General features: G+C 39.9%; 2 protein-coding genes across 4 annotated transcripts in view; one reads left to right on the top strand and one right to left on the bottom strand.

The window, feature by feature from the left end:
* LOC117419921 (exportin-T-like) overlaps positions 1–5,552 on the top strand; it is a 34,921-nt gene extending 29,369 nt beyond the window's left edge. For all 3 annotated transcript variants that reach the window (XM_058986412.1, XM_058986413.1, XM_058986414.1), the window contains 6 exons: positions 930–1,046; positions 1,548–1,663; positions 1,995–2,042; positions 3,542–3,613; positions 3,732–3,788; positions 4,540–5,552. In XM_058986412.1, the coding sequence (XP_058842395.1) occupies positions 930–1,046; positions 1,548–1,663; positions 1,995–2,042; positions 3,542–3,613; positions 3,732–3,788; positions 4,540–4,566 (437 nt within the window). In that variant the 3' untranslated portion in view covers positions 4,567–5,552. The remainder of the gene's footprint in view (positions 1–929; positions 1,047–1,547; positions 1,664–1,994; positions 2,043–3,541; positions 3,614–3,731; positions 3,789–4,539) is intronic.
* Positions 5,553–6,844: 1,292 nt separating this feature from the next.
* On the bottom strand, positions 6,845–25,262 carry LOC117419922 (RNA-splicing ligase RtcB homolog). The gene is given in 12 exon segments (XM_034033314.3): positions 6,845–7,603; positions 8,693–8,812; positions 10,137–10,247; positions 11,289–11,477; positions 12,988–13,163; positions 14,383–14,542; positions 15,904–16,060; positions 16,385–16,541; positions 18,937–19,036; positions 21,000–21,067; positions 24,262–24,340; positions 24,883–25,262. Coding segments are annotated over 12 exon segments (1,518 nt in total). The 5' UTR covers positions 24,976–25,262; the 3' UTR covers positions 6,845–7,495.
* Between the last annotated feature and the right edge of the window lie 6 nt (positions 25,263–25,268).

Raw genomic sequence — 25,268 nt, 5'->3', positions numbered from 1 at the left:
AACGGGTTTTGAAGTGACTCTGCTGTGTTTTGCAGGGGTAGAGAACGTGGAACGGGTTTTGAAGTGACTCTGCTGTGTTTTGCAGGGGTAGAGGACGTGGAACGGGTTTTGAAGTGACTCTGCTGTGTTTTGCAGGGGTAGAGAACGTGGAACGGGTTTTGAAGTGACTCTGCTGTGTTTTGCAGGGGTAGAGAACGTGGAACGGGTTTTGAAGTGACTGCTGTGTTTTGCAGGGGTAGAGAACGTGGAACGGGTTTTGAAGTGACTCTGCTGTGTTTTGCAGGGGTAGAGAACGTGGAACGGGTTTTGAAGTGACTCTGCTGTGTTTTGCAGGGGTAGAGGACGTGGAACGGGTTTTGAAGTGACTCTGCTGTGTTTTGCAGGGGTAGAGAACGTGGAACGGGTTTTGAAGTGACTCTGCTGTGTTTTGCAGGGGTAGAGAACGTGGAACGGGTTTTGAAGCGACTCTGCTGTGTTTTGCAGGGGTAGAGAACGTGGAACGGGTTTTGAAGCGACTCTGCTGTGTTTTGCAGGGGTAGAGGACGTGGAACGGGTTTTGAAGCGACTCTGCTGTGTTTTGCAGGGGTAGAGAACGTGGGACGGGTTTTGAAGCGACTCTGCTGTGTTTTGTAGGGGTAGAGAACGTGGAACGGGTTTTGAAGTGACTCTGCTGTGTTTTGCAGGGGTAGAGAACGTGGGACGGGTTTTGAAGTGACTCTGCTGTGTTTTGCAGGGGTAGAGAACGTGGAACGGGTTTTGAAGTGACTGCTGTGTTTTGCAGGGGTAGAGAACGTGGAACGGGTTTTGAAGTGACCCTGCTGTGTTTTGCAGGGGTAGAGAACGTGGAACAGGTTTTGAAGTGACTGCTGTGTTTTGCAGGGGTAGAGAACGTGGAACGGGTTTTGAAGTGACTCTGCTGTGTTTTGCAGGAGTAGAGAACGTGGAACGGGTTTTGTTCACCATCATCCAAGGAGCTGTTGACTTCCCCGATCCTATTGCTCAGAAAACCTGCTTCATCATCCTTTCCAAACTGGTTGAGCTTTGGGGTAGGTGGTCTTTTTTCTAAATGGGGGAAAAAAATGATGCTTCCTGTCATCTTGCCACTGTGGATATCCTCACAGTCACAGCAATAGAAATCTGCTGTCATACCGTACCTGCTAAATAAAGTTAACTGTGGAGCTTTATCTGCTGTATTTGTAATGAACTAGCTCTTACATTAATGTTAATTGCCATGATACCGAGCTGCAGTTTTATGCAGTGCATGAGAGGGGCTGGTTCTTCACTCTTTAACCACCTTGTAGTACTCATTCAAGGAAAGCTGGTTATGTCAATTAAATTCTGTATCCCTATACGTTTTGAAGCAGCGTATTGAGAGGGGAAAGAACCAAATGCAGTAAATATTGCTGCTGCGCTTGCTACACACAGGGAACCCTTCCTGTTGCTGTGTGGACAAAGTCGTCTCTAAGTTAGTCTGTCACGGCTAAGATATACAAGATCCTGCTGTTGTTGCTGAGGTTTCTTATAGACATGCATTTCTTTCCTAACAGGTGGGAAGGATGGACTGGTCGGTTTTGCAGATTTCATCTACAAACACATGGTGCCAGCTTGCTTCCTGGCACCGCTGAAGCCCACCTTTGATTTGGCTGATGCTCAGACTGTCCTGGTAAATGTTTTGTTGTTTGGTTGGTTGTTTCTTCTCCTAATACTTCAACTGCATAATAAAATGTAATAGTGATTTCAAATAATGACTGCCAGTCGAATTGAACACCTCTTCTTGCCACAATGTTCCATTCAAATTCAGTAAAACTGGAAAATACAAAAACTCCTGCTTAGTAGAATCACTGGTCTCCATGCTGGAATCAGAAACTGCAGTCCGTTTTTCAGAGGTACATTGTGCAAGTATAATAAACTCAGCCAGCATTGTGTAAGCATAATATACTCAGTCATTTACAATGTTGAAATACATTTCTTCTGTTTTTGTGTTTTTTAAACAGGCTTTGTCGGAGTGTGCAGTGACTTTGAAAACTATTCATCTTAAAAGGGTAAAAGCCCTAAATTACTTACTGTTATATATTTATAAGAAAAATGGCTTTGCATTCATTCCACAATCCTCAGGTAAATGTGAGTTACAAATAACCAAGGATGACTTGTCTTGTGAGAGAGATGCGCTGTCATCACAGACCTGCTATAGTATGTACTGGGGGCGTTCCTCCGGTATGAATGTGGAAGTTTCATTACAACCCACAATGCATTGCAGTTCCCCTGTGTTGGCCAACAGGGTTCAATGTAGTGGAACGCATCTAATTTCCCCGAGGTGGGGTATCTGACCTCTCTGATCTTGAGTGGGTGAAAATCTGCTTGTATCTTACATAGGATGCTATACTACATATTGGGGGTATAGTGATATACTAATGTCACAATATGGTACACCTTGCGACATGCAGGTTGCGATACGATATGTAGTTGTTAAGCTGTCTGCATCCTAAGAAAGAGAAAACTACTAATTAAAGATTGGGTTTAAGATTATTTTTTTCTTTGTGACAAATCAAGGATATTTTAAATGATGGACTTGCTATTAGTGTACATACTGCGTATTTCATGCTGTCAGGACAACTCTGTTAAACAAGTGAAAATAACCAAAGCACAACGATAAACTTGGTGACTGCAAGAATGAAATGCAATTTGGATCAGCGATGAGCAATTAACGTAATTTGTCCCATCTGTTTGAAATAAAAATGAAGCGAAACAGAATCAGGCTCAGTCGGTATATGAAGGTAAAATCAAGTGACATTGTTTTGTAATTAACAGCTTTTTAAATTAGGAAACAGAATTGGCTTAAAGTAAGTTTTAAAGGGATGTCATGTGATCAAAAAGCTGAAAACTTCAAGCCCTAGATATGTATCACAATACATGTGGTGGTCCATATTGCCTGTTTTGTATGATGACTGTTTTGGTAAACTCAAATTAAATGAGTTAGGGAGAGTATGCATTCATACCAACTATAAAATACACTTATTCCTCATTCAATAACCACTTGGTGAATGACAATGAGCTGTGTCGTGCTTTTGTTCTTGTATCACGATACAAACCTCTTATGATACAATATATCATGTAAAGAAAGCATCGTGATTCAGAGATACGTGATGAATCGTTACACCCTGACTATATACAGTATATATCTATTTATTTCTCTCTCTCTCATATCCATATCTTTATATATTAACCATGTAATGCCCTAGCATTTTTTAAATGAGAGAAGATACTTTGTTTATGTAATTAGATTCAGTTTCTTGTACAAAACCCATTTATTTTGCCCCTGTCTGGCAACACATTGTGTGCTGCATATGAAACATTTTGTCTTGAGGCTGGATTTAACAGGGTTAAACAGTACAGCCAATCTTAATGCCATCCATCTGTAGAATTTGTATAACATGAACATCAGGGTCAACTACAGTTTATTAGAACGCATTTCTGTACAATGTTCTGTGCAGTTTTCAAATTGTATTTCTCCCCCACCCCCCACAACTGTCTTCATTTTCAGGGACCAGAATGTATTCAGTACCTTCAGCAAGAATACCTGCCTTCACTGCAAGTAGCTCCTGAGATCATCCAGGTAAGCTTAAAGTGACCATTATTCAAGGGTTTTACTCTACTTCCTTCCAGCTGTTCTTTCAAAGTGATCGTTATTACTTTGCTGTGCTGAATTATTTTATTTTTTTCCATTCATGCAGGAATTTTGTCAAGCACTTCAGCAGCCGGATTCAAAAGTTTTTAAGAATTACCTAAAGGTAAGAGATTGAACTTCCTTTTCTAAGAAAATAACAGTAAACTACCCAGTAAATGGAATGTCTACCTTTTTTAACTAGATAGATATTCTAAAAACATTATATATCCTCGTAATTTTCATGTACATATGTAGGTCTATTCCTATAATATAGTTCAGACCAGTAACAGAACAATTTAAGGAGAAATTAAAAAAAAAAAAACAAAAAAAAAAACCTCTTGATTATAAACCTCACAAAGCTGTATTTGTGTTCGGTGGGGGAAACGAGAATTTCATCAGATACCTGAGACACAAACACCTTTTCATCTTGTTTGTTTTTAAATGTTATTCACTTTTGTATGATTTCATTGAACATAGAATATATAAAATAACATATGGGTCAGAATATATTATCACACAATAATAAAATGTCTCTTGTTGGTTTTGGGCTGGTAATGCACAATATATGCTGGCCCATACAGTATGCTATAGATATCTGTAGATAGATCTAGATATCTATAGCTCCATCTGTCTACCTGTATGTCTGTGTATAAAGCATATTCTTTAGCATAATGTACAGGGGTTGCTGTATGCTTTAATTCATGTCACAAGTGATTACAACTTGTTTACAACATTATTTACCACGTCATGATCTATGCTGTCAGAATCCAGGGATATAAAGAGGCGTACGTATGTAAAAATAAAAGTGTGACATGAGGCGGGTGTAGGTTGTGGTGATCATCTTTTTCATGACCTGATTTTTTTTATTTTCCCAGATATTCTTTCAACGAGCGAAACCCTAAACTGGACTGTGTTGGGATGTGGACCCTGTGAATGAAGACTGCAGAGACCTTGCTGGATCAGAGGTTTATTAGAGGAGATGCCCATAGTAATCAAGCCCATAGTTTATGTTTAAGCGTCAGTATGGTGCAGATAAACACAGACTGCTTTCTGTAGTTCTCCGTTCCTGGGAGACTCGATCCTGGCCAGCTGCAGCTGAGCAACCCTGCCACTCTGTTACCTTGTATGTGCATTCTAAAGAGCAGCTGTAAGGAACAGATGATTCTGTTAAAGCAAGCAGAGAATGACTAAATGTTAAATAAAAAAATAAAATAAAAAGGGGGGGATGTAAACTCTGCCAAAAACATGTAAATTTAAAAATAAGTGCTATCCTTAATTTCAAAGGAGCGATCGTTTGATACATGTAGATTTGAACTACAGCACAGAAAAACAAATGCAGATGGTTGCAGAATTTCTGTAATACAAGGGTAGACATTCGGGTTCTGCAACACTTTTTGTAACAATGTATTTTACGTAGTGAAGATTTTCAAAATCATCGTCTCAACAGCTGAAGATGAATTGCAGGTGAATTGTAAGTATGCACGGCTGTATTCTGCCTTGCTTGTGTACAGGAAGGAGCTGGTATTCTGTAGTTAAGGTAACATGCATGCCCTTAAGCTCCAGGTATACTGGTTCTGGGCTATAAAGATCTAGATCTGTTCATTATCGACGTCACAAACGGAATGGAGATCAGTTATGAGGGGACTGTCCAGATTAAAGCATAGTCAAGTGATTTCTATTTAATTTAGAATGTATGACCGCAAGAGGCCAGTGATACTTTTTTTTTGTAAATTTTTTTTTTTATGTTTGTAAACTTTCCCTGGGTTTTGAAGTACTCTAGAAACAGCCTAGGAAAAAGACTCCTGAATACTACTATGGGTTTTATTTTCAGTTTTTTAGTTTCTTTTATCGTTTAAAATCTGCAAATAAACACGTTTAAACATGTTGACATATTTGGAGTCTTTGTAAACCCTCCAATAGAGTTTTTGTTTTCTTTCTAAATTACTACACAATGTGTACAAGTACAGTGTTTACAATAAGGGTATATGGGAGACGCATAATGATTAAGAAGCTTCAAAGCAGATGTGGTTTCTATTGCAGTTCAAATATTGTGTTAGTGTTTTGTTCGGGTGGATTTGACTGAGTTCAGGAGCTGCTCTTCAGTTCTACTTACCTGCCATAAACATGTAATGTAGGCTAGATCAGATTTTATATTAGTAAGCGCCAGCACCATCTAGTGGTCGGCAGTGTATTGCTAGAAAAACAAAAGGAAACTTGATTTTATATTAAGGTTCCTTGGCTGATCTAATCAATGTAGTGTACATGTGTCTGTGGCAGCACCTGAACTGGTGTGAATCCAACACAAAAATAAAGCATTTCAGTAATAAGAACTAATGAAAACGATTGCAAACACCATAAAAAGGTACAATGACAGTAACAAAACTACAAAAAATGTTTTTGAAGCTGCTTGCTCTTTCTATCCTATCTATCTATATATTAGTACAGTGGTTTCCACTTGGCTAAATTCCAAACTAAGCCCTTTTTTTTTTTTTTTTAATCTATAATATTTTAATTAGCCAATCATTTGAAGGTTTTTTTTTTTTAGTCACAGTAAGCTGAGCCACTTTGATTTAGAATCACATTACTTCAAGATCTCCCCACAACTTGCATTTCCATCTGCCGTCAAGTTTAACCCGTTAAGTACCGAATTAATGTTTCTTTGAAAATATCAGACCACAAGCTGTTTATGTAATCTGTTACATTCTAAATCAGTATTTCTTCACACAAACAAATGTAAATCCTTCATTTTGGTTATAAACTGCTGCGTCCTATTTTGAAGACAGTCAAGTTAATCAGACCAGTGAAGTTTCACGCTGGCTATGAAGCTCAACACAGAGAAAATTGAGCTTTATCATTACTGTGGGGAGGAAAACACCAAGAAATGTATTATTTTTAGGCTTCAGTTTTTAATATTTTATTGAGGTCTCATAAAAGCATCTGAAGGGCTGTACTAGCAGAATGAACAGTTCCATTTAGATTTTTGCGGTTAACAAAATTTGAGTAAGTTATCATAACAATAAAATGAAAAAGATCATTAAAATAACAGGTAGATGCCATTTAAAAAACGTGTCAAAGAATTATAAAGTAGCCTGTCCTAAAATGATGATGTAAGAAAACAAGGCGTGGTATTTTCTTAATATCTATTGAGACATGAGAGTAATAAACATGACCAGACACAACTTACAATTTCAAATCACAAGAATCCGGTTTTATTATTGACATACAGGTAAAATTATACAGAGAAATTCACTACTTCTTGTTTATGAATTATCCCTGATGCAGAGTAAAAGAAAGTAAAATACTTGGCTATTACCTCTGGACAGTTGGCACCTCTCCTGTTTTTCCAACTGTGAGTTTAACATTATAACAATACATAAACCCACAAACCCCACCCCAGCCCACAACAGATACATTCTACAACCCCCAAACTCTGCTGCACATTCCTTAGATGAGCTCATAAGTTGAGAGAGAGAAAGAAAAGAGAGGGGAAGGGAGAGAGAGAGATAGAAACCCAGACACACACACACACACAAGGATGGAAATAATACTCCTATTGCATAGCACTTACACCCATTCCTAGCAACCCAAAAAAACAGTTGAATCAAATTTACTTTCCTTCAGCGTTAACAATTTTCAGGCATTTTTAAAGTCGTCAATGCTGGTCGAGGCTGTTTTGAATATAGCAAAACTCAACTTTGTGCTGTAGCTGGATTCAATTCATCAGGTCCACACAAGCTCTGAGTAACTTCCAGAATGAAGCGTTTAGAACCAGAAAGTCTTCTCAGGTGCTGTTCCAAAAGGCCCCTGGTGACATGCCGCCTGCAGTTACCCTTAACCCTTGATGACTGCAATAGGCCGCAGTTTGATTGCTTTTTTGCTGATCCCTGCGTCATGGCAAGTGTTCACAACATCCGTTACATTTTTGTAGGATTCTGGAGCCTGTGAGAAAAATAATGTAAAAAGTTTAAACATTGCATGTGTCCTGAATCTGAAGCCAGTATCAAAGTGTTTTAGTGTGAACCCGTAAAAGCACACAAGATAGACACATGAGCTCAAGGTCACTGTCAATATTAAACCTGTATACTGACACGTATAGGACAGTTTATATTGACATTGCAAAAATTACATAGCTGAAGATTAGGGTAACACTTTAGTTTAGGTATCCGTTATAAGTGTTAATAAACAATTGCAAAAAAACAAATGGCTAAAATGTGTAATAACTACTGCAAAAGCAAAGCAGCCCCCATTGGTGAGACAGACAGGCAGACAAGACTATATCCATTATAACTGATTATGAACAATAGCACATTAAAAAAATGTGTATAATAGTATTATTATTTCTAATCCTATTCTATAATTGTTAATCGCATAATTAATATGTTTGTAGATTGTTCATAACCACTTACAAATGTATACCTAAGCTAACGTGTTAAGATTTTTTTTTTTGTATTGTTTACGTTGTTAAAGACATTACCGATGAAGTCCGCTAAGCATTTGTCTACTGGCCCCACAAGTACCAAACAACCCCTGTACTGTACATACCTACCTACACAGTGTACATACTATACATACATATATTGCTATGCTATTCTTTAGGTAAGTATTGTAAAGAATAGCAAGGTATGGCAAATCAAGGTAAACTATGGTAAATTCATAATGCAACCATGGGAAAACTGCAGAAATACCATGCAAAAATAGGTGGTAAACTTTTATAAGGGTACATCCAAAAAGCACAACCCCACCTCAATGAAAATAGGAACAGTCTACTAACTACAGGCATTCTCAAACCTCAAATTATATTTCTCCTAATAAAAGAAAAAATTGTAAAAATGATGTAAAAATACAAATTAATTAAGAAGAAAATGGCAGTAGTTAGTTTGGCAAATGGATCTTTGCTGCATATAGACATGTCATTTCACATTGGAATGCTTCATCAGTGTGTTTGGGGGATACAGTTTTGTGGGCGCTGTTCATCTCGTGCTCCCCCAACAGATTGAGTGGATTCCTCAGTTCAGTTCAGGACGTTACCTCTTCCATGACAAGTTTGGGGGATGCGACACGGATCGCAATACCCTTGTCTGCAAGGCTGTCCAAAACATCCTGGAAATCGAGGTTGCGTCGCGATTTCGAACGGGACATCGCTCGACCCTGAAAACACAACAGAAACACGTCACACACTCCCTGAGACCACTCGCCTTCACACGCACACACTACATACTATAACATCACAACAAACACGTCAACACACACTCCCAGAGACCACTCACCTTCACACGCACACACTACATACTATAACATCACAACAAACACGTCAACACACCCTCCCGGAGACCACTCGCCTTCACACGCACACACTACATACTATAACATCACAACAAACACGTCAACACACCCTCCCGGAGACCACTCACCTTCACACACAAACAAACATTACATACAGGAACATCACAATGGAATCCAGGAACTAAACTGAATCTACACAAGATGCACTGGGATTCAGACTAACCCGTCACTATTTCTTATACAGTACAGTATTGTTTAGTTAGCCCAGTTCTGCAGTTTCATGTAAATGGTTTCAAAATGATCAACTGTTTCTTTCTCCTGTTCATGTTTGACATGATCTTTCCCAGGATTTATCTCTACATAGGTTTGTACAATTTGCAGGGAACAAACTGGGTTCATTTCTACTGTAGTTTATAGACTACAGCATGTTCGCAATACAGTTGTTATACAGTCTTCTGATCTGATCCACTTTCCACACTTTGCAGTCGCCCCCACAAGGTGTCGCCAAAGGGAAATCATTCACATACTCATATCTTCTGTTTTCATTTGTAATTTCACTAACTTGAATGCAGATAGACTAAGGCAAGTCCTGAATTGTTAAAGTCCTGTAATGGTTATGTAAAGAACAGATGTATAGCATATAATAATGTATTAAATATTGTAAATAAGAAATAACATGCAGTATAACCGTTATTGTTTTATCGGAAAGTATTTTGTGAAAGTAAGAATGCTCACAGCAGCTGAAATAAAATGAATTTCTTCAGAAGCGTAAAAAAACAGTGACTTTGGCAAATTGGTTTATGTTTTTTTTTTTTTTTTTTAAACTGAGAGGGAAATAATATTTGTAAAACAGAATAATGGATATATTTCCAGGTCTTTAAAAATATATATTTTTAACCGATAAAGAATGATATTGTAGTGGGGTTTTTAGGCTTTTTACATTCAACAGTTCTTAGGTAGGTTAGGGGTTGATTTGATCAGCCTCTATCCACCTTGGGGATTGGGGTTGCTCAAATGAAAATAAATAAATAATAATAATAAATAAATGTGCATTTTACAGCACTGGGGAATCCCCCTGGGTTGCACCATCCTCTTATTTTTAGGAGTAATGCTGGGTAACCCCCGTAGTTTCTTGTAGTTTTACATCCCAAGCAGCTTCTCATTTTCGAACAGGATAATAAGCACGTACAGCTCCGTGGCAGGTGGTTCCAAAGGTCTCGGTCATGCCCTGCTCGGTACCGGTCAGAACGTAGCTGCACGTCCCCATGGTGCCTCCAATCAGGACAGGCTGCCCGGTCAGCTAAGGGAACACACAAGAGATCAGACACAGGGTACAGGGCATAACTAGGGACAGCATAACAATCACTAACAATGACTATCAAACATTTTACAATCAGAGCTTCTCCTCGCACTTCTGCACCTATATCCTAACACACTGACTATCATTTAATAGATTTCAAACTTTGGCCAAGTGTTAAATATTTAAACATTTTCCTATGTGTTGTCAGAAATAGAGGTGTTCTTCTTAATGTACACTGTAGCCAATTTCTTTCATATTCAATATTTTTAACACCGTTTCTCATATGCAATTAAATGCAGCAACCGTACAGTACTGTTTCTATACAAATGCATGTTGCAGTAATATATAAAAAAGTAATGGAGAGCATCTTATCAGCTTTTCTGATTGGTTACAAACATTCCCAACAGGGGGACGTTTCAATGTTTAAACATCTTTTAACTGGTCCTGGAGATGGTCCAACGAAGAGCAACCAGACTAATCACTGGGCTTAAAGGAATGAGCTCTGAATTATCTTCAGCCTCGGACAAAGAAGAACCAGCGGGGACATGACTGAAGCCTTTCAAATCTTAAAAGGACTTGAAATAGTTAACCCCAGCCAATACATTAAGCACAGTGTCCTTCGGATGAGACGTAAAACCAAGGTCCTATTGTATGGGACTCAATGCTTTATTAATGTAACAAAATAACTGCTTTGTTTAAGTTGAAAATACACATCAAGTGTTCTATTCATATGAGTAAGAAGTTAGTGCAGCTCTTAGTCTAAAGAGTCACAGGACTAAATGCCTTGCTTTACAACCTGCTCAGGGGTCATCAGTACGGTCTTCCATATGAAGCACATGATCATCCCCAGTTAAATACGCTACTGTTAGTTCATTGCAATTGACCACTTAATACTAAGTTTAAGTATTATACTTAAGGATAACTTTATCTAGGGTACGGACTTGCATGTGTTAGGTTACTTTCTGCAACATCCTTAAACATTAAAGGGAAAACAAAGGGGTCATTTAACCCGAGGTGTTTTGTGCCCCTGGGCACAGGTACCTGGTAGTCGACGGCGATGAGAGGGTGGTGGGGGGGGAAGGCCCTCGTGGACCCCTTCCTGTGGATCAACAGAGTTCGCTGCTTCCCGTCGACCACGTGCTCCTCCACCTTGGCGATGTTGTGGGACACGTCGTAGATCACGTGCATGTCCAGGTCATCAGGGGTCGTGGTGAACACTTTGGCGAAGGCCTGAGACACGCAATGGGACATGTTACAGGGTTAAAACTCATGCCAGCCCTGCACCCAGTCCTGGGTTTCCATACCAATAGCTCTGATCTTGAATTTACAGCCATGGTGTGGGTTGTATGCTGCTGGCATACTTGTTTATTATCAAACGAACAATCTGAATTTTTAGAAGTTATGTATTTTTTTTCATGTTTTCATTCTTTTGTTAGTTGTGCAGTAGCTTAAGGAATTATTACACCAGTCTTGCAGTGCATTCATTCAGTCCTGGGTTTCTGAAATACCATCAATCAAGTACATTACTTAAATGATTCAGAAGCCAGGAATTTGAGTGTGAGTTTCTAACCCTGTATTATTATTCAAATCAGCTGCCCTCCTGGAGGTCTCAACACAAACTAGGATTGGAAACCTACAGAACGTGTAACTTCAAATTACACATATTCATTGTATTACCTTCCAGAGTTCAGGAGCTGTTCTACAGTGCTAATAGCCTGCTGTAGACATATGTAACAGGTCAGATAATCCAGTCTTTATAGAAGGAAGAGCCAGAGCCATTTTGTGATCTGCCACTTACGTTTAAGCTTCCTTTTATTTTGTAGGCAACATGCACTCTAGCTGGCGCAGGTGCTTACTAACAAAGTAATATGGGCCCATCCAACCTTCTTACAATATGTCTGACAGGCAAGTGAAGAGCAGCTCCTGAATTTAACCAAAGCACCTTAATAAGTAATAAGACTCCTACTGCGTAGCAGTTTCACCCATTCCAGGTTTTACTACCAGTGTGTACAGGTAACAAGATCAGGTGTGCGTGTTATTAAACTTATAGTAAAACCAGGAATGGATCAAACTGCTATCCATTTGGAAGTCTTATTCCCATATCTGTTAACACAAATTATATCATGAAGAAAAGAAAAAAAACACAATATTTGTGCAATTGTAATAAGAACCACAGAATGACTGCTAATAAAAATGTTTTAATAAAAACATCCTAATAAAAATGTTTTAACCTTTCTCCTGTCGTATGATCTTCATGCAGAGTTCAAAAGCTTCTTGTAACAAAAATGATTTTAATAAATGTTCATGGAAAGCAGTTTTCAAGATATGGAAATAAATGTCTGATGCAGGGTGATTGGGTTTATAAAGAGTAAACTAAAGATGAGACTGAAAACAAATGAGGTTTACCCCCCCCCAATCGCCTATCTTTCCTTTTGTTCACATGCATTCAAAACTTGATGTAGGGCTGCACAAGGCGATATTAAGATTATTCAGATTGAGCTCTCCACACAAAGCAGGTGCTGGTAATCACAGGAGGGTCATTGATGTTGACTGGGCTAATTTAACACTCCAAGTGAAACGAGTGAAGAAACAGCTGCTTGGGTTTGTGTGGATTGCTGTTCTCCAGTCTCTAAGAAAAGCAGCACAAACCCAAGCCCAATGGAGGTGCGGTTGACTCAGTCTCCCCCTACTGTCATGTTAGGAAGGTCACAAAGGTGCTGTTGACTCAGTCTCCCCCTACCTGTCTGGTTAGGAAGGTCATGGAGGTGCGGTTGACCCAGGCGTAGTTCCCGGCTGCAGCCATGCCCTTCAGGTAGTCCTGCCCCTCCTGGGAGGTAATCCGCGCACAGGCCAGCTGCCGGTCGTTCACTATGATCTTGTCTCTCTTCATCGCCTTCTCCATCGCAACCAGGGCGTCTGGACAACAAAACCATTCAACATCAACAGCAGCCTGTATTCAGAAAACGCAGTTTGGTACATACCCCGCCCGACAGTTTATATTAACAAGGGGACAGATCTTAACACCTCCATCCTAAAACTCATAAACCTGTTCTACAGCCGACCTAGGGAGATCTGACAATCATCTGACTAGGATGGGGCACCTTTCAGGTAGTAGAGGGCCACAAAATCCACTAAACAAATCTGTCAGGCCGTACATTTATTTTAATCTGTTACATAATGTATAACTCATGCTGCAATACAGAATGATAACATACAAATAACCAGGTTTATTAAGTGTACTTTATTAACAGTGCCCCTTCCAGCATATAACCTTTAAATGGAAAAAAAAAAATACAAATGATTCTGTAAATTCACGGTCTCTAGGTGCATGGAAGACTTTAATTTATAACAAAAAGGCAGAAGAATTAATGAATGATTTGTCAGTGCTGTGCTTCCCACCTCACTCCCATCGCTGTGACAAGCTCAGGTTTCCAGATTGAACTCCCTTGTTTTCAGAATACACGCTACCCAAGCAAGCGCACACCCACCCCCCAGCGATCTGTCTTTCACATAGAAAAAGGCACTTGAGACAAGGTTATGCTTATCATAGCAACAAAACAAAAAAATGTTTGAAAAATAAAAAATATCACATCAGAATAAAGAATCTGTTTACAGTGGTCTGGTGTCTGGGTGCCCATCCCTGACTTAAACAAATACCAGTATCAATGCTCCTCTGGATCCTGCTTGCTACAGCGAGAAAGTAACAACATGCTGGAGAATTGAACAAACATCCCCAACAGCTACAGTATGTGCTTGAGACTGTGTGGGGAACTAACCAATATGGAGAAAATGACAGTTCTGCTACAGAACCCACATGAAAAATAATTGACTGTTTGGTCACATTCTATAAACTACTGCACCAATGTGGAAAGCTCTCCCCAAAGCTGAGACTCACTTGGTAAATAGGCTGCATTTGAGGATGTCCCAGACTCACACAAAATACATTTAAGAATGTATAGCTAGGAAAAAAAGGTTGTGTAGCTGGACTGTACAACTATATATACGCTTTGTCACAATTGGAAGTGTTTGACTTGTCGTCCAATATCATTTCTGCTCCCATGCATTCAGAATAAACAATACTAATAGCGGTATGGCTTTGAATCTCATTTCAATGACTGAAGGTGATCTGGGTTACCTGTGGCCACCTGGTGCCCAAGCCCCCTGCTGCCGCTGTGGATCATGACGCACACCTGGCCCTTGTGATCGATGCCCATCTTCTTGGCAGCGTAGTCGTTGTAAATCTCATCCACCACCTGGATTTCAGCATAGTGATTCCCAGCGCCAAGGGTTCCCAGCTGCAGCACAAAACACCTGGATCACTGTCCTGAATCTACTCAGGTCAGCCTTTTACCTGCCATGGTTAATAAGGCAATTCTGCACCACTGTGTCACGGCTCCAATGTGCTTTATGGATAAATGCGAAAACACGATGGTGTACTGAAAATCTACAGACCTCTGGAAAACATTTCATCAACAGCACTTTCAAATCCCCATTGCTTACAAATGATATTGCAAGAAAGAGGATTTTTGAAAATGTGTTGCATGCATTTCTAAGGGTTATAATGTTATTAATATTTCACAAAACCACACTGCTGGGCGGGAAGAAAATAAAACATAGAGCAGTATCGCATGCTTTTCTGCATCTGTATATTAAATCAGCTGTCATTTAACTCAGTTTGCTCCAACAACTTAGTAGATTACAAATTCATACCAAAAACCAAACATAACAATGTGTGACCAGTCAGTGGGTGTGTGTTTTTTTTTTCCTTTTTTAAAAAATGTAGTAATTGCCAATTATTTTATTATTTTCTCCCAATTTGGCATATCCAATTATTTTTAGGCTCAGCTCACCTCTGCCACCCTCGCGCTGACTCTGGAGCGTCGAAGACGAGCACACGCTGTCCTCCGAAGTGTGTGCTGTCAGCCGACCACTTTTTTTTTCACACTGCAGACTCACTCGGTGAGCCGAGGAGGCTGTGTGGTCCAGTGGTTAAAGACAAGGCTTGTAACCAGGAGGTCCCCGGTTCAAATCCCACCTCAGCCACTGACTCATTGTGTGACCCTGAGCAAGTCACTTCACCTCCTTGTGATCCGTCTTTCGGGTGAGACGTAGTTGTAAGTGACTCTGCAGCTGATGCATAGTTCACACACCCTAGTCTCTGTAAGTCGCCTTGGATAAAGGCGTCTGCTAAATAAACAAAATAATAATAATAATAACCCCCCCCCCCCACACCGGGCAGTGCTCGGCCAATTGTGCACTGCCCCCTTTACCAGATGTGCCACTTGGGAGCCCAGTGTGTGTTTTTGTAGGTTACAGATATGCACCCCCCACCCCGTGAAAGGCTGGAGAGACAGGCAGCTCTCTCCTCTCTGACCTGTACTCCCTCCCTGCTGAAAGGCTGGGGAGACGTACCTGCAGGAGCCCCCTCCTCTGACCTGTTCCCCCTCCCTGGTGAAAGGCTGGAGAGACGTACCTGCAGGAGCCCCCTCCTCTGACCTGTTCCCCCTCCCTGGTGAAAGGCTGGAGAGACGTACCTGCGGGAACCCTCTCCTCTGACCTGTTCCCCCTCCCTGGTGAAAGGCTGGAGAGACGTACCTGCGGGAACCCTCTCCTCTGACCTGTTCCCCCTCCCTGGTGAAAGGCTGGAGAGACGTACCTGCGGGAGCCCCCTCTTCTTGGCCTTGGAGGAGACCTTGCTGGGATCGGCCTGCAGCATCCGGCCGTACTCCTCGCAGTGCTCCTTATCCTCCGCCCAGGCATAGCCCTCCCGCAGGGACCAGTCCACCCCCATCTCCAGAGCTTCCTCCAGATCCCTGCATCACGTGCGCACACACACACACACACACACACACACACACACACAGACAGACGTTAGACACATGGCTGCTTTAGAACTCAACTGTATTCTTCTAACATGTTATTCCAGTTAATTTATATAATAGGAATAGTACTGTACATTTCAAATATAAATATATATTTTTTTATAGTATTATACAACTATTATTTCAGAAAAATCGGTCATGCAGGAGATCTTTGTATCAGTTCATTTTTAGTTTTTTAAAGTTAGCTTTTTGTGCCTTTTTGTATATATCAATAACAATAATAACCATAATAATAATCATAATAATAATTATTACTTGACGCCCATGGGGATGACGCCCTTGGATCCCACTCCCACTGGAATATGGTCAAACATGGACTGAGCGAGCTGTTCCTTGACCGGCTGGACATCGCCTTCGTCCAGGTTTGTGCGCAGCAGTCAGACTCCACAGTTAATATCGAACCCCACCCCACCTGACAGACACAGCGCAGGAAGAACACTGTAACCACGTGTATCCAAAGAGTTTACTGCAGTCTTCAAATAATGATACAAAACTGCAAGCAAACAGCTAAGAGATGTCATGTATCTTATTGCCATATTCAGAAACAGCACTTGTCAGTGTTAGTGCTCACATAAAGCACATCGGCACTTATATGGGTAATCTGGGGGCTGTGTACTTTTCTGCAGCTTGCTGGTGAAATGAAATATCACATCTTTGTTCCAGCTTTTGGTACACCTAAAGAGCAATTTGGTATGAACATAAAATATCACAGTTTTCTAAACATATTTATCCTCCTTGTTAAAATCATCATCACCACATCCTGGGATTTAAAAATTATATAGGAAAAATAACCCTCTAAGCACATCAGGCACACCAAGGTGTAAGCATTATCCTGTCCCCTGCAACACTGTACCCTGCAACACTGTCCCTTGTGGATGTAAGAAACATATCTGTAACAACTAGGGCTGCTCTGATTAACAGACTAAATTGCACGATTAATCAACTAAAGAGCTGATCGCAGATATGTTTTTTTTTTTTTTTTTACAATTTAATCATGCAGAATTACAGTTTTTTTTTAATATAAAATAAACCAATAGAAGATCAGTATTTTCTCCACGGCAGTCCAATCATAAGTGAGCGGAGTCGGGACATAAACAGTTGAAGGTCTTGAGTAGGCTAAACTGATGGGAGAGTCAAAGATCTGTCCCTTGTTATGCAGGTGTCCAATTATGAGTGAGCAGAGGCAGGACATAAACATGCTATTAGCGTAAGAGCAGCTGAATTTTGCACGATACTGCTAACAGTATTTTAGAGACCGTTACTGAGAATTATATTGAGAACTTCAAAGTAATATTTAGAATTGCTTTTAACACATTAAAAAAATGTCATCAGATAATGGTGACATCAGTCAATTTGGTTACAAATCAATTTTTGAAAAAGGGAGGTATACACCACAAATACCCGAACTGACACAGGAAGGCAAGGGATATACTCTCCACTTCCAACATTCAAATTATGAATGGTATCCGTGGCTTACCGGTAGATGTCAATTAAAAAAAGTATTTTGTTCAGTACAGAAAAGGTGATATGGAACAGCACTGGCTACAGCGATCTTGTATATCTAACGAAGTCAGCAGAAAAACATGAGTGTTCCCAAAGTCACTTGCAAACCACTGTAACACTCAAAACAACTGGACAAACCCGGATTGATGTTCAACTGGATGAGCAGAAGTGTAGGGATACAATACATCAGAATGAGCAAGTAAGAAAAAAATGTGAGGTTCTTAAACGCTTAATTGATTCTGTTGTTGATCTTGGCAAGCAAGAACTGGCATTCAGAGGGCACGATGAAGGCATCAATTCCTCAAATAGAGGTCATTATGTGGAATTACTTTTTACGACAGCATGTCGCTTGTCAATAGCCACAGTATACTCAGGTACCTATAACAAGATTCAGAACAAATGAAAGCAGAAGTACAGAGCTGTAATGGTAGATTAAACAACCAACGATGGAAATGCAGCTCAGCTGTCTTGTGTTTGCAGGTATGTGACTGACAGTGGCCTGAAAGAATGGTTGTTCTGCGAAAATGTGTTCCATTTACTAAAATAAAAATAATAATAAAATGCTTTTAAAAAGACTGTTTTCCCATTGGGCTTATTCTTTTTTTTTTTTTTAGATTTGATTGATTTTTTAGTATTATTATGCAGGATAGGTGCTATAAGACCATTACCTTTATTACAAATGTACAGGGATTAATCAACTAATTAATTAACCCAGCAAAATGTGTAATTGAGTGACAGCCCTAGTAACAACGCACACTAATGTTGCAGGGGGACAGGTTAATAGTTACACTCTGGTGTACTGCATGTTTCCAAGTGTTCGTTGGCTCCTCTAATCAAGTTGAGAGAGTATTTCTCACACATTCTTTGCTTTGTCAGGCCCATGAGCAAAAGCAAATCAGATCTGTCATACAAAGAGTGCAAGAGAAAATAACACTCAGCTTGATCGGAGGTGCCAACGAACACTTAAAAACATATTACACGTCATTAAATTTAAATTAAAAACAGACAAAAAGCTGATATGAACATATTTATGCAGACTGTTTATGTCGATTCTATTGTGGTTTACATGTTTCAAATACTTTGTCATTGTCATTCTGAGTGTGAGATATACACTCTCAGTGAAATGATAAGCGGAGATGCTGCTGATAAGTTCCAATGGGACGCAACTTAAAACATAAAACCTAAATGGAAGGACTAAAACAGATACAAAACTAATCCAAAACAACAAGGACATGTAAGACACTTCATACCCATAACCAAGTTGGACCTTCACTGAAGAAGTTCATGTGGTTGGAGCCTCTTACCTGGTGAGACCACAGCATCAGGGTTGTCCATGTCAAAGGCAGCCACGTTTCCAATGGCAAACCCATAACCAGAGTGCACATCCGGCAGACCAATGGACCTCTGGGAGTGAAAGCAGGAGATTAGTTTTACTGTGGCCTTCTCTCCAACTCTTATTGCTGCACAGTAAATCAGGACACTAACTGTGTTATTGCAGGGACCAAGGGATGTACAGTACATACAATAGAGCCTGATATTGAGGAGATCCAGCCATTGGAAATGTCTTTGTATCAGGTAGTTGGTTTCAGATGGCTTGCACGGATGGAAAAAAAGACTGACATTGCGGTTTGATCAATTCCTGGTTTTACTAGGAGCTTAAGACACATCTAAGCTTGTCACCTGTACACTGTGGCTAATCAAGCTTGTAGTAAAACTTCGATTAGAGCTTATATCAGATGGAAAGGATGTCACATTAAGATTTGCTATATTCTCATTTAACTATATATTATAAATATAGTACCCAACCTGATTTTCATCCCCTGAAGGTCAGAGAGGCCAGTAAGCTAGGAGCTCTCTGGAGTGGGTATCAGCTTGTATCGTACAGCACCCTATAAGGCATTCTATCTATTCTAAGCGCTACTAATCCCCTAACCCTGCAATGAAATAATACCTGAAACCCTGGAGATCAGGTATCAGGCGATGGACTCTAGCACAGGGCTTGCATCGATTCTGCACACTGGCATTGAGTGTGTCTGAGAGTGCCTGTATACACATGCTTAATATACTAAACAAGCTCAATACCACTAGAAGTCTTTCATTGTTTGGAGCACTGCATTTTCAAACTGCAACATGGGTCACTAAGCGTCAGAAAACTTGCAATGTCTACTTGCATTTCCAGGGAGACTGGAATGGTTGGCTGGTTATTAGACATTGGAATGAAAACCAGGCAATAAAAAGGTCTCAAGAGTGCTTGAACACAGCGCTGAATATTAGCATCTTCACAATCAGAGGGAAGTAGGAAAACATTTGAATATTCTTGAATAAAATGATATTATTCTTGTTTTGTTTTCTTGTGATGCTTATATATTTGCTCCAAAATGTCTTTAGTCTAGAATGTTAGTTTTAACTTGATACACATTTCTTAATTGAATCACAGTACACAATCAATATAGAAAAGTGTTTTATTGGACACATTTTAAACCAGATTCAAATAATGAATTGCATTAAAATGTAAACTGCTGTTAATAGCCTTAACTCAACAGATGCAGTGTTGGAGGGTAGCTCTAATCAGGAGATTAAAAAGAAAACATCAAAATTAAAAACTTACAAAGGTCGCCTTGATGGCTACATTGTACTGCACCTACAGAATGAGAAATGCCATAGCAGAATACACTAATATGAGCTAATACTACAAATGCAAAACACCTCAAACTACGCATCTGTCCACTGTACATATATTTTAAATTGTGTTTAAATGTTAATAAAGGGGGAATATGTAACATCTGGAGGGAAATACCTGCAGGATTGAAGTAATTGTAGCTGACTAAATAGTTCTATACACATGTTCTCTGCCATGACCATCCATTCATTACATAGGTATCCAATGTGCAGTTTTGAAAGAAACACATGTTATAGCAAACCTGTATTTTCATTTTCAAACAAGATATGTCCGGTAGTACACTTGGTTAAAGGCAAATCTGTTTACAAGCCATGCTTTTAAAACTGTCTTGCACTTCCTGTGCAAATTGTCCCCATCCCATTCACTGACTGGCGCCATTCCTGTCATTAACCAATCAGCTGCTTCCCCTATTACTAGCATACATTCAGTCAGTAACATGCTTGACCCAGAAGACACTGCTGGGGTGAAATGGCCAAGGAAGTAAAGCAGTAACAATTAAGACTGGTGTAGTACCAGATAGTACCAGACGGTGTAGTACCAAATGAATGTTGGCCAATGGAAGTACGAAGCAGGTAATCTTGGGAGCTACAATTACTTAAATACAGAATAAAATGTTGGTGATTTCGATCATGAGGACAGACCTCAAAGTGGCGATTTGAAACACAAAGCTCCAGATACTGCACTCACATGAACAATTCCAGGTAATGCAGCCACATTGCCAATCTGTTTCATAGCAGGAAGAAAGCCACCAAAACCTGAAAATGAAGCAAAGAAACTTGTAAACTTATGATCATACATACTAGACTGATAAAAGCATAGAAAACGGTGCTTATCCGTTAGGCAACTAGGCCATACTGACTTCCTAGTCTCCTGTTCGATTTCGAGCATGGCTTGAGTGACTATTTTGGATGTTGCCACTTCATAAGTGGCTACGGTGGTAAACGGAAACTTCAATTAAAAAACAGTGAAAAAAATGCAAATTATATATATATATATATATATATATATATATATATATATATATATATATATATATATATACAGACATGCTCAAATTTGTTGGTACCCCGCCACAAAAAACGAAGAATGCACAATTTTCTCTGAAATAACTGACAAAAGTAATTGGCATCCACCATTGCTTATTCCATATTTAATAGAAATAAGACTTTGCTTTTCATTTTTTATTCAACATAATATTGTAAATAATAAAACAAATGAAAATGGCATGGACAAAAATGATGGGACCGCTAACCTAATATTTTGTTGCACAACCTTTAGAGGCAATCACTGCAATCAAACATTTTCTGTAGCTCTCAATGAGACTTCTGCACCTGTTAACAGGTAGTTTGGCCCACTATTCCTGAGCAAACTGCTCCAGCTGTCTCAGGATTGATGGGTGCCTTCTCCAGACTACAAGTTTCAGCTCTTTCCATAGATGTTCGATAGGATTCAGATCAGGACTCATAGAAGGCCACTTCAGAATAGTCCAATGTTTTGTTCTTATCCATTCTTGGGTGCTTTTAGCTGTGTGTTTTGGGTCATTATCCTGTTGGAGGACCCATGACCTGCGACTGAGACAGAGCTTTCTGACACTGGGCAGTAAGTTTCGCTCCAGAATGCCTTGATAGTCTTGAGATTTCATTGTGCCCTGCACAGATTCAAGGCACCCTGTGCCAGGCGCAGCAAAGCAGCCCCAAAACATAACCGAGCCTGTAGGTATGGTGTTCTTTTCTTTGAAAGCTTCATTTTTTCGTCTGTGAACATAGAGCTGATGTGACTTGCCAAAAAGCTCCAGTTTTGACTCATCTGTCCAAAGGACATTCTCCCAGAAGGATTGTGGCTTGTCAATATGCATTTTAGCAAATTCCAGTCTGGCTTTTTTATGTTTTTCTTTCAAAAGTGGAGTCCTCCTGGGTCTTCTTCCATGGAGCCCACTTTCGCTCAAAAAGCGACGGATGGTGCGATCAGAAACTGACGTACCTTCACCTTGGAGTTCAGATTGTATCTCTTTGGCAGTTATCCTTGGTTATTTTTCTACCATTCGCACTAACCTTCTGTTCAATCTGGGGTCAATTTTCCTCTTGCGGCCGCGCCCAGGGAGGTTGGCTACAGTTCCATGGACCTTAAACTTCTTAATAATATTTGCAACTGTTGTCACAGGAACATCAAGCTGCTTGCAGATGGTCTTGTAGCCTTTACCTTTACCATGCTTGTCTATTATTTTCTTTCTGATCTCCTCAGACAACTCTCTCCTTTGCTTTCTCTGGTCCATGTTCAGTGTGGTGCACACAATGATACCAAACAGCACAGTGACTACTTTTCTCCATTTAAATAGGCTGAATGACTGATTACAAGATTGGAGACATGTGTGATACTAATTAAAGAAACTAATTAGTTTGAAATATCACTATAATCCAATTATTTATTATCTTTTCTAAGGGGTACCAACAAATGTGTCCAGGCCATTTTAGAATATCTTTGTAGAATAAGCAATCACAGCTTCTTTGCTTTATTCTATGACATACCAAAGGCTTGCAAGTATACATGATAAAATAGCTTTTAATTTCATCACTTTTCAGGAGGAATGAAGCATTATTTCAATGAGCTGTAAGGGTACCAACAAATTTGAGCACGTCTGTATATACTGTATAGATTTATTTATTAAGTTTGACAGACTTCAACAAAACTGGATTCCCTAGTTGATGTCAATCAGAGTTTCACAAATATCCAACCTTTATTATTTAACCCTTTAAAGTACAAGGGACATGTGTATGTGTCCCACAAGTTAAAATGAAGCTAACTTTCTTATTTTTGCAATGAGGTGCCACAAAACAGGGTTTACAATGTACTGCCAGTTTGGATCTGGTCATCCAAATTCTGTGATACTTGAGTCACTCTCAAATGTATTTTAAGAAGGGGCTCCCGAGTGGCGCATCCAGTAAAGGCGCTCCGCGTGGGGTGCAGTATGCGCCCTATAACTTGGAGATCGCAGGTTCAAATCCAGGCTATGTCACTGCTGACCGTGACCGGGGGTTCCCTGGGGCCAAGAGCCGCCTGGGTAGGGAGGGCTTAGGTCGGCAGGGCAATCCACGGTTCACCGTGCACCAGCAACCCCTGTGGCTGACAGGGCGCCTGTGGGTCTGCAGTGGAGTCATTCAGATCTGTGTTGTCCTCCGTCATTATAGGTCTGGTCAATCCGCCGTGTGAAAAATGACAGCTTGGCAGGAACAAGTTTCGGAGGATGCGTGTTTCAGACTCCGTTTTCCAAGTCGCCAGGGGGTTGCAGCGGTGAACCGGGATTAATAACACAACTGGAGACAAAACTGGGGTAAAAATCATTGGCAACGACTAAATTTCTTAAAATATATATATAAATATATATTTTTTTTTTTAAGAAGAAATCGTTTGAACAACCCCTCAAGGAGGAAAACAAAAAGGAGATTCCGAGTGCTGATTTCTCCTAAACTATAAACAGGTACAGCAGGAATATATTTATATGCAGGTGGTGTCAGAGGATCAGAACGGAAAAAAGTTTGGAAAAAGGCCATTTGGCCCATCAAGGCTCGTCTCTTGTTAGTACACCCTTCTCCCTTACTAGTTTGTTCCCAGTGTTTTAGATTCTACTCCATCACCTTGTAGGCTATTCCATGCATTTATAAGTCTTGTGTAAAAAGAGTGCTTCTGTTCTAAACTTACTTTTACTCAGCTTCATTCACACCCTCTTGTTCTCCTCTCTGTGCTAAATTTTAAGTAGTGTCTGGGTTAGCATTATCTAGACCATTTCTGATTTTAAAGACTTCAATCAAATCCCCTCTTTCCCTTCTTTTTTTTTAAGGCTCCATATCAGCACATAAGCATATGCAGAACGGCACCACACTAGCAGTAAAGTCTAGTCCTGCACAGAAAGGGAAGGTGGTTCTTAATCTCAGGTCGCTCTCTCTCCTCTTACCTCCCCCTCGACAGGCGTTCCTGAGCTCCTCAAACATCAGCTTCTCCAGCGGGTCGTTCACATAGAAAACCCCTTCCACCTGCAGGGACCAGACACCAAGCAGAGCTGTCACACTCACACTACCGCTTTGTCTGCAGCATGTCATGAGAAACGTTTACCACGCTATTTTTGCACGTTTACTATGCCTTTACCATGGTTTGCCAGTTTGTTTGTTTTTTGTAATATACTTTACCATGCCTCTATGGGCTTTACAATGGTGCTTTACCTTGCTTTCATCGTGTGATACATATTAAAAGCGATACATATCAGTGCAACTGCACATAGAAATCACTCACTATCGACATTCAAATCTGCAGGCAGATGTGTACAAAAATACCATGGATATTAGGGTCTGGAAGCTTCCTCCTCAATAACAGTACACGACATAACTTTATTAAAAAGACATGCACAGTATCTTGGTAATACTACACTAAAATAAACGCATTTTACAATGCGTTTATTACACCAGACACCAGACTATCTGTGTCCGCGCAGAATGCAGACTACACAGCTCGTATGCTAGTGACTGAATAATTCTGAGTCAAAGTTCCCTTCATTTTGTACACGAGATTCACGATTTACCTGCATGTTCGGGACAAACCCTTTTTTGATGCGCCAGCAGTTTTTACTGATTTTATCAAGATATTGCAACTCGTCATTGTAGCTTCGGCTCATTTTCAATAATAGTTCTAAGTTCCAAATTGTTTCAATAAAATTTAAAGCCACGCACTAACTACGACTGGAATACACTTTGATCAGTGCGCATGTTTCTTATCTCGTGCAACATAACTACGGACGCTTACAGCGACCAAGAGATGTAAGCGTAACATAATTCAAATTGACTTTTACCCTAATAAAATTGGAGATTATATACCAATCACCAATTTATGCATGTTTACGATATTTATTTAGCGTTAAAACGTATATTATATTTACAGCACGAAATATTATTCCATGTATGCGGTACA

This window comes from Acipenser ruthenus, chromosome 14 (assembly GCF_902713425.1).
Source record: "Acipenser ruthenus chromosome 14, fAciRut3.2 maternal haplotype, whole genome shotgun sequence".
Lineage (NCBI taxonomy): Eukaryota > Metazoa > Chordata > Actinopteri > Acipenseriformes > Acipenseridae > Acipenser > Acipenser ruthenus.
Note: the sequence above shows the minus strand (reverse complement) of the source record. Positions and strands in the feature narration are given on the sequence as shown.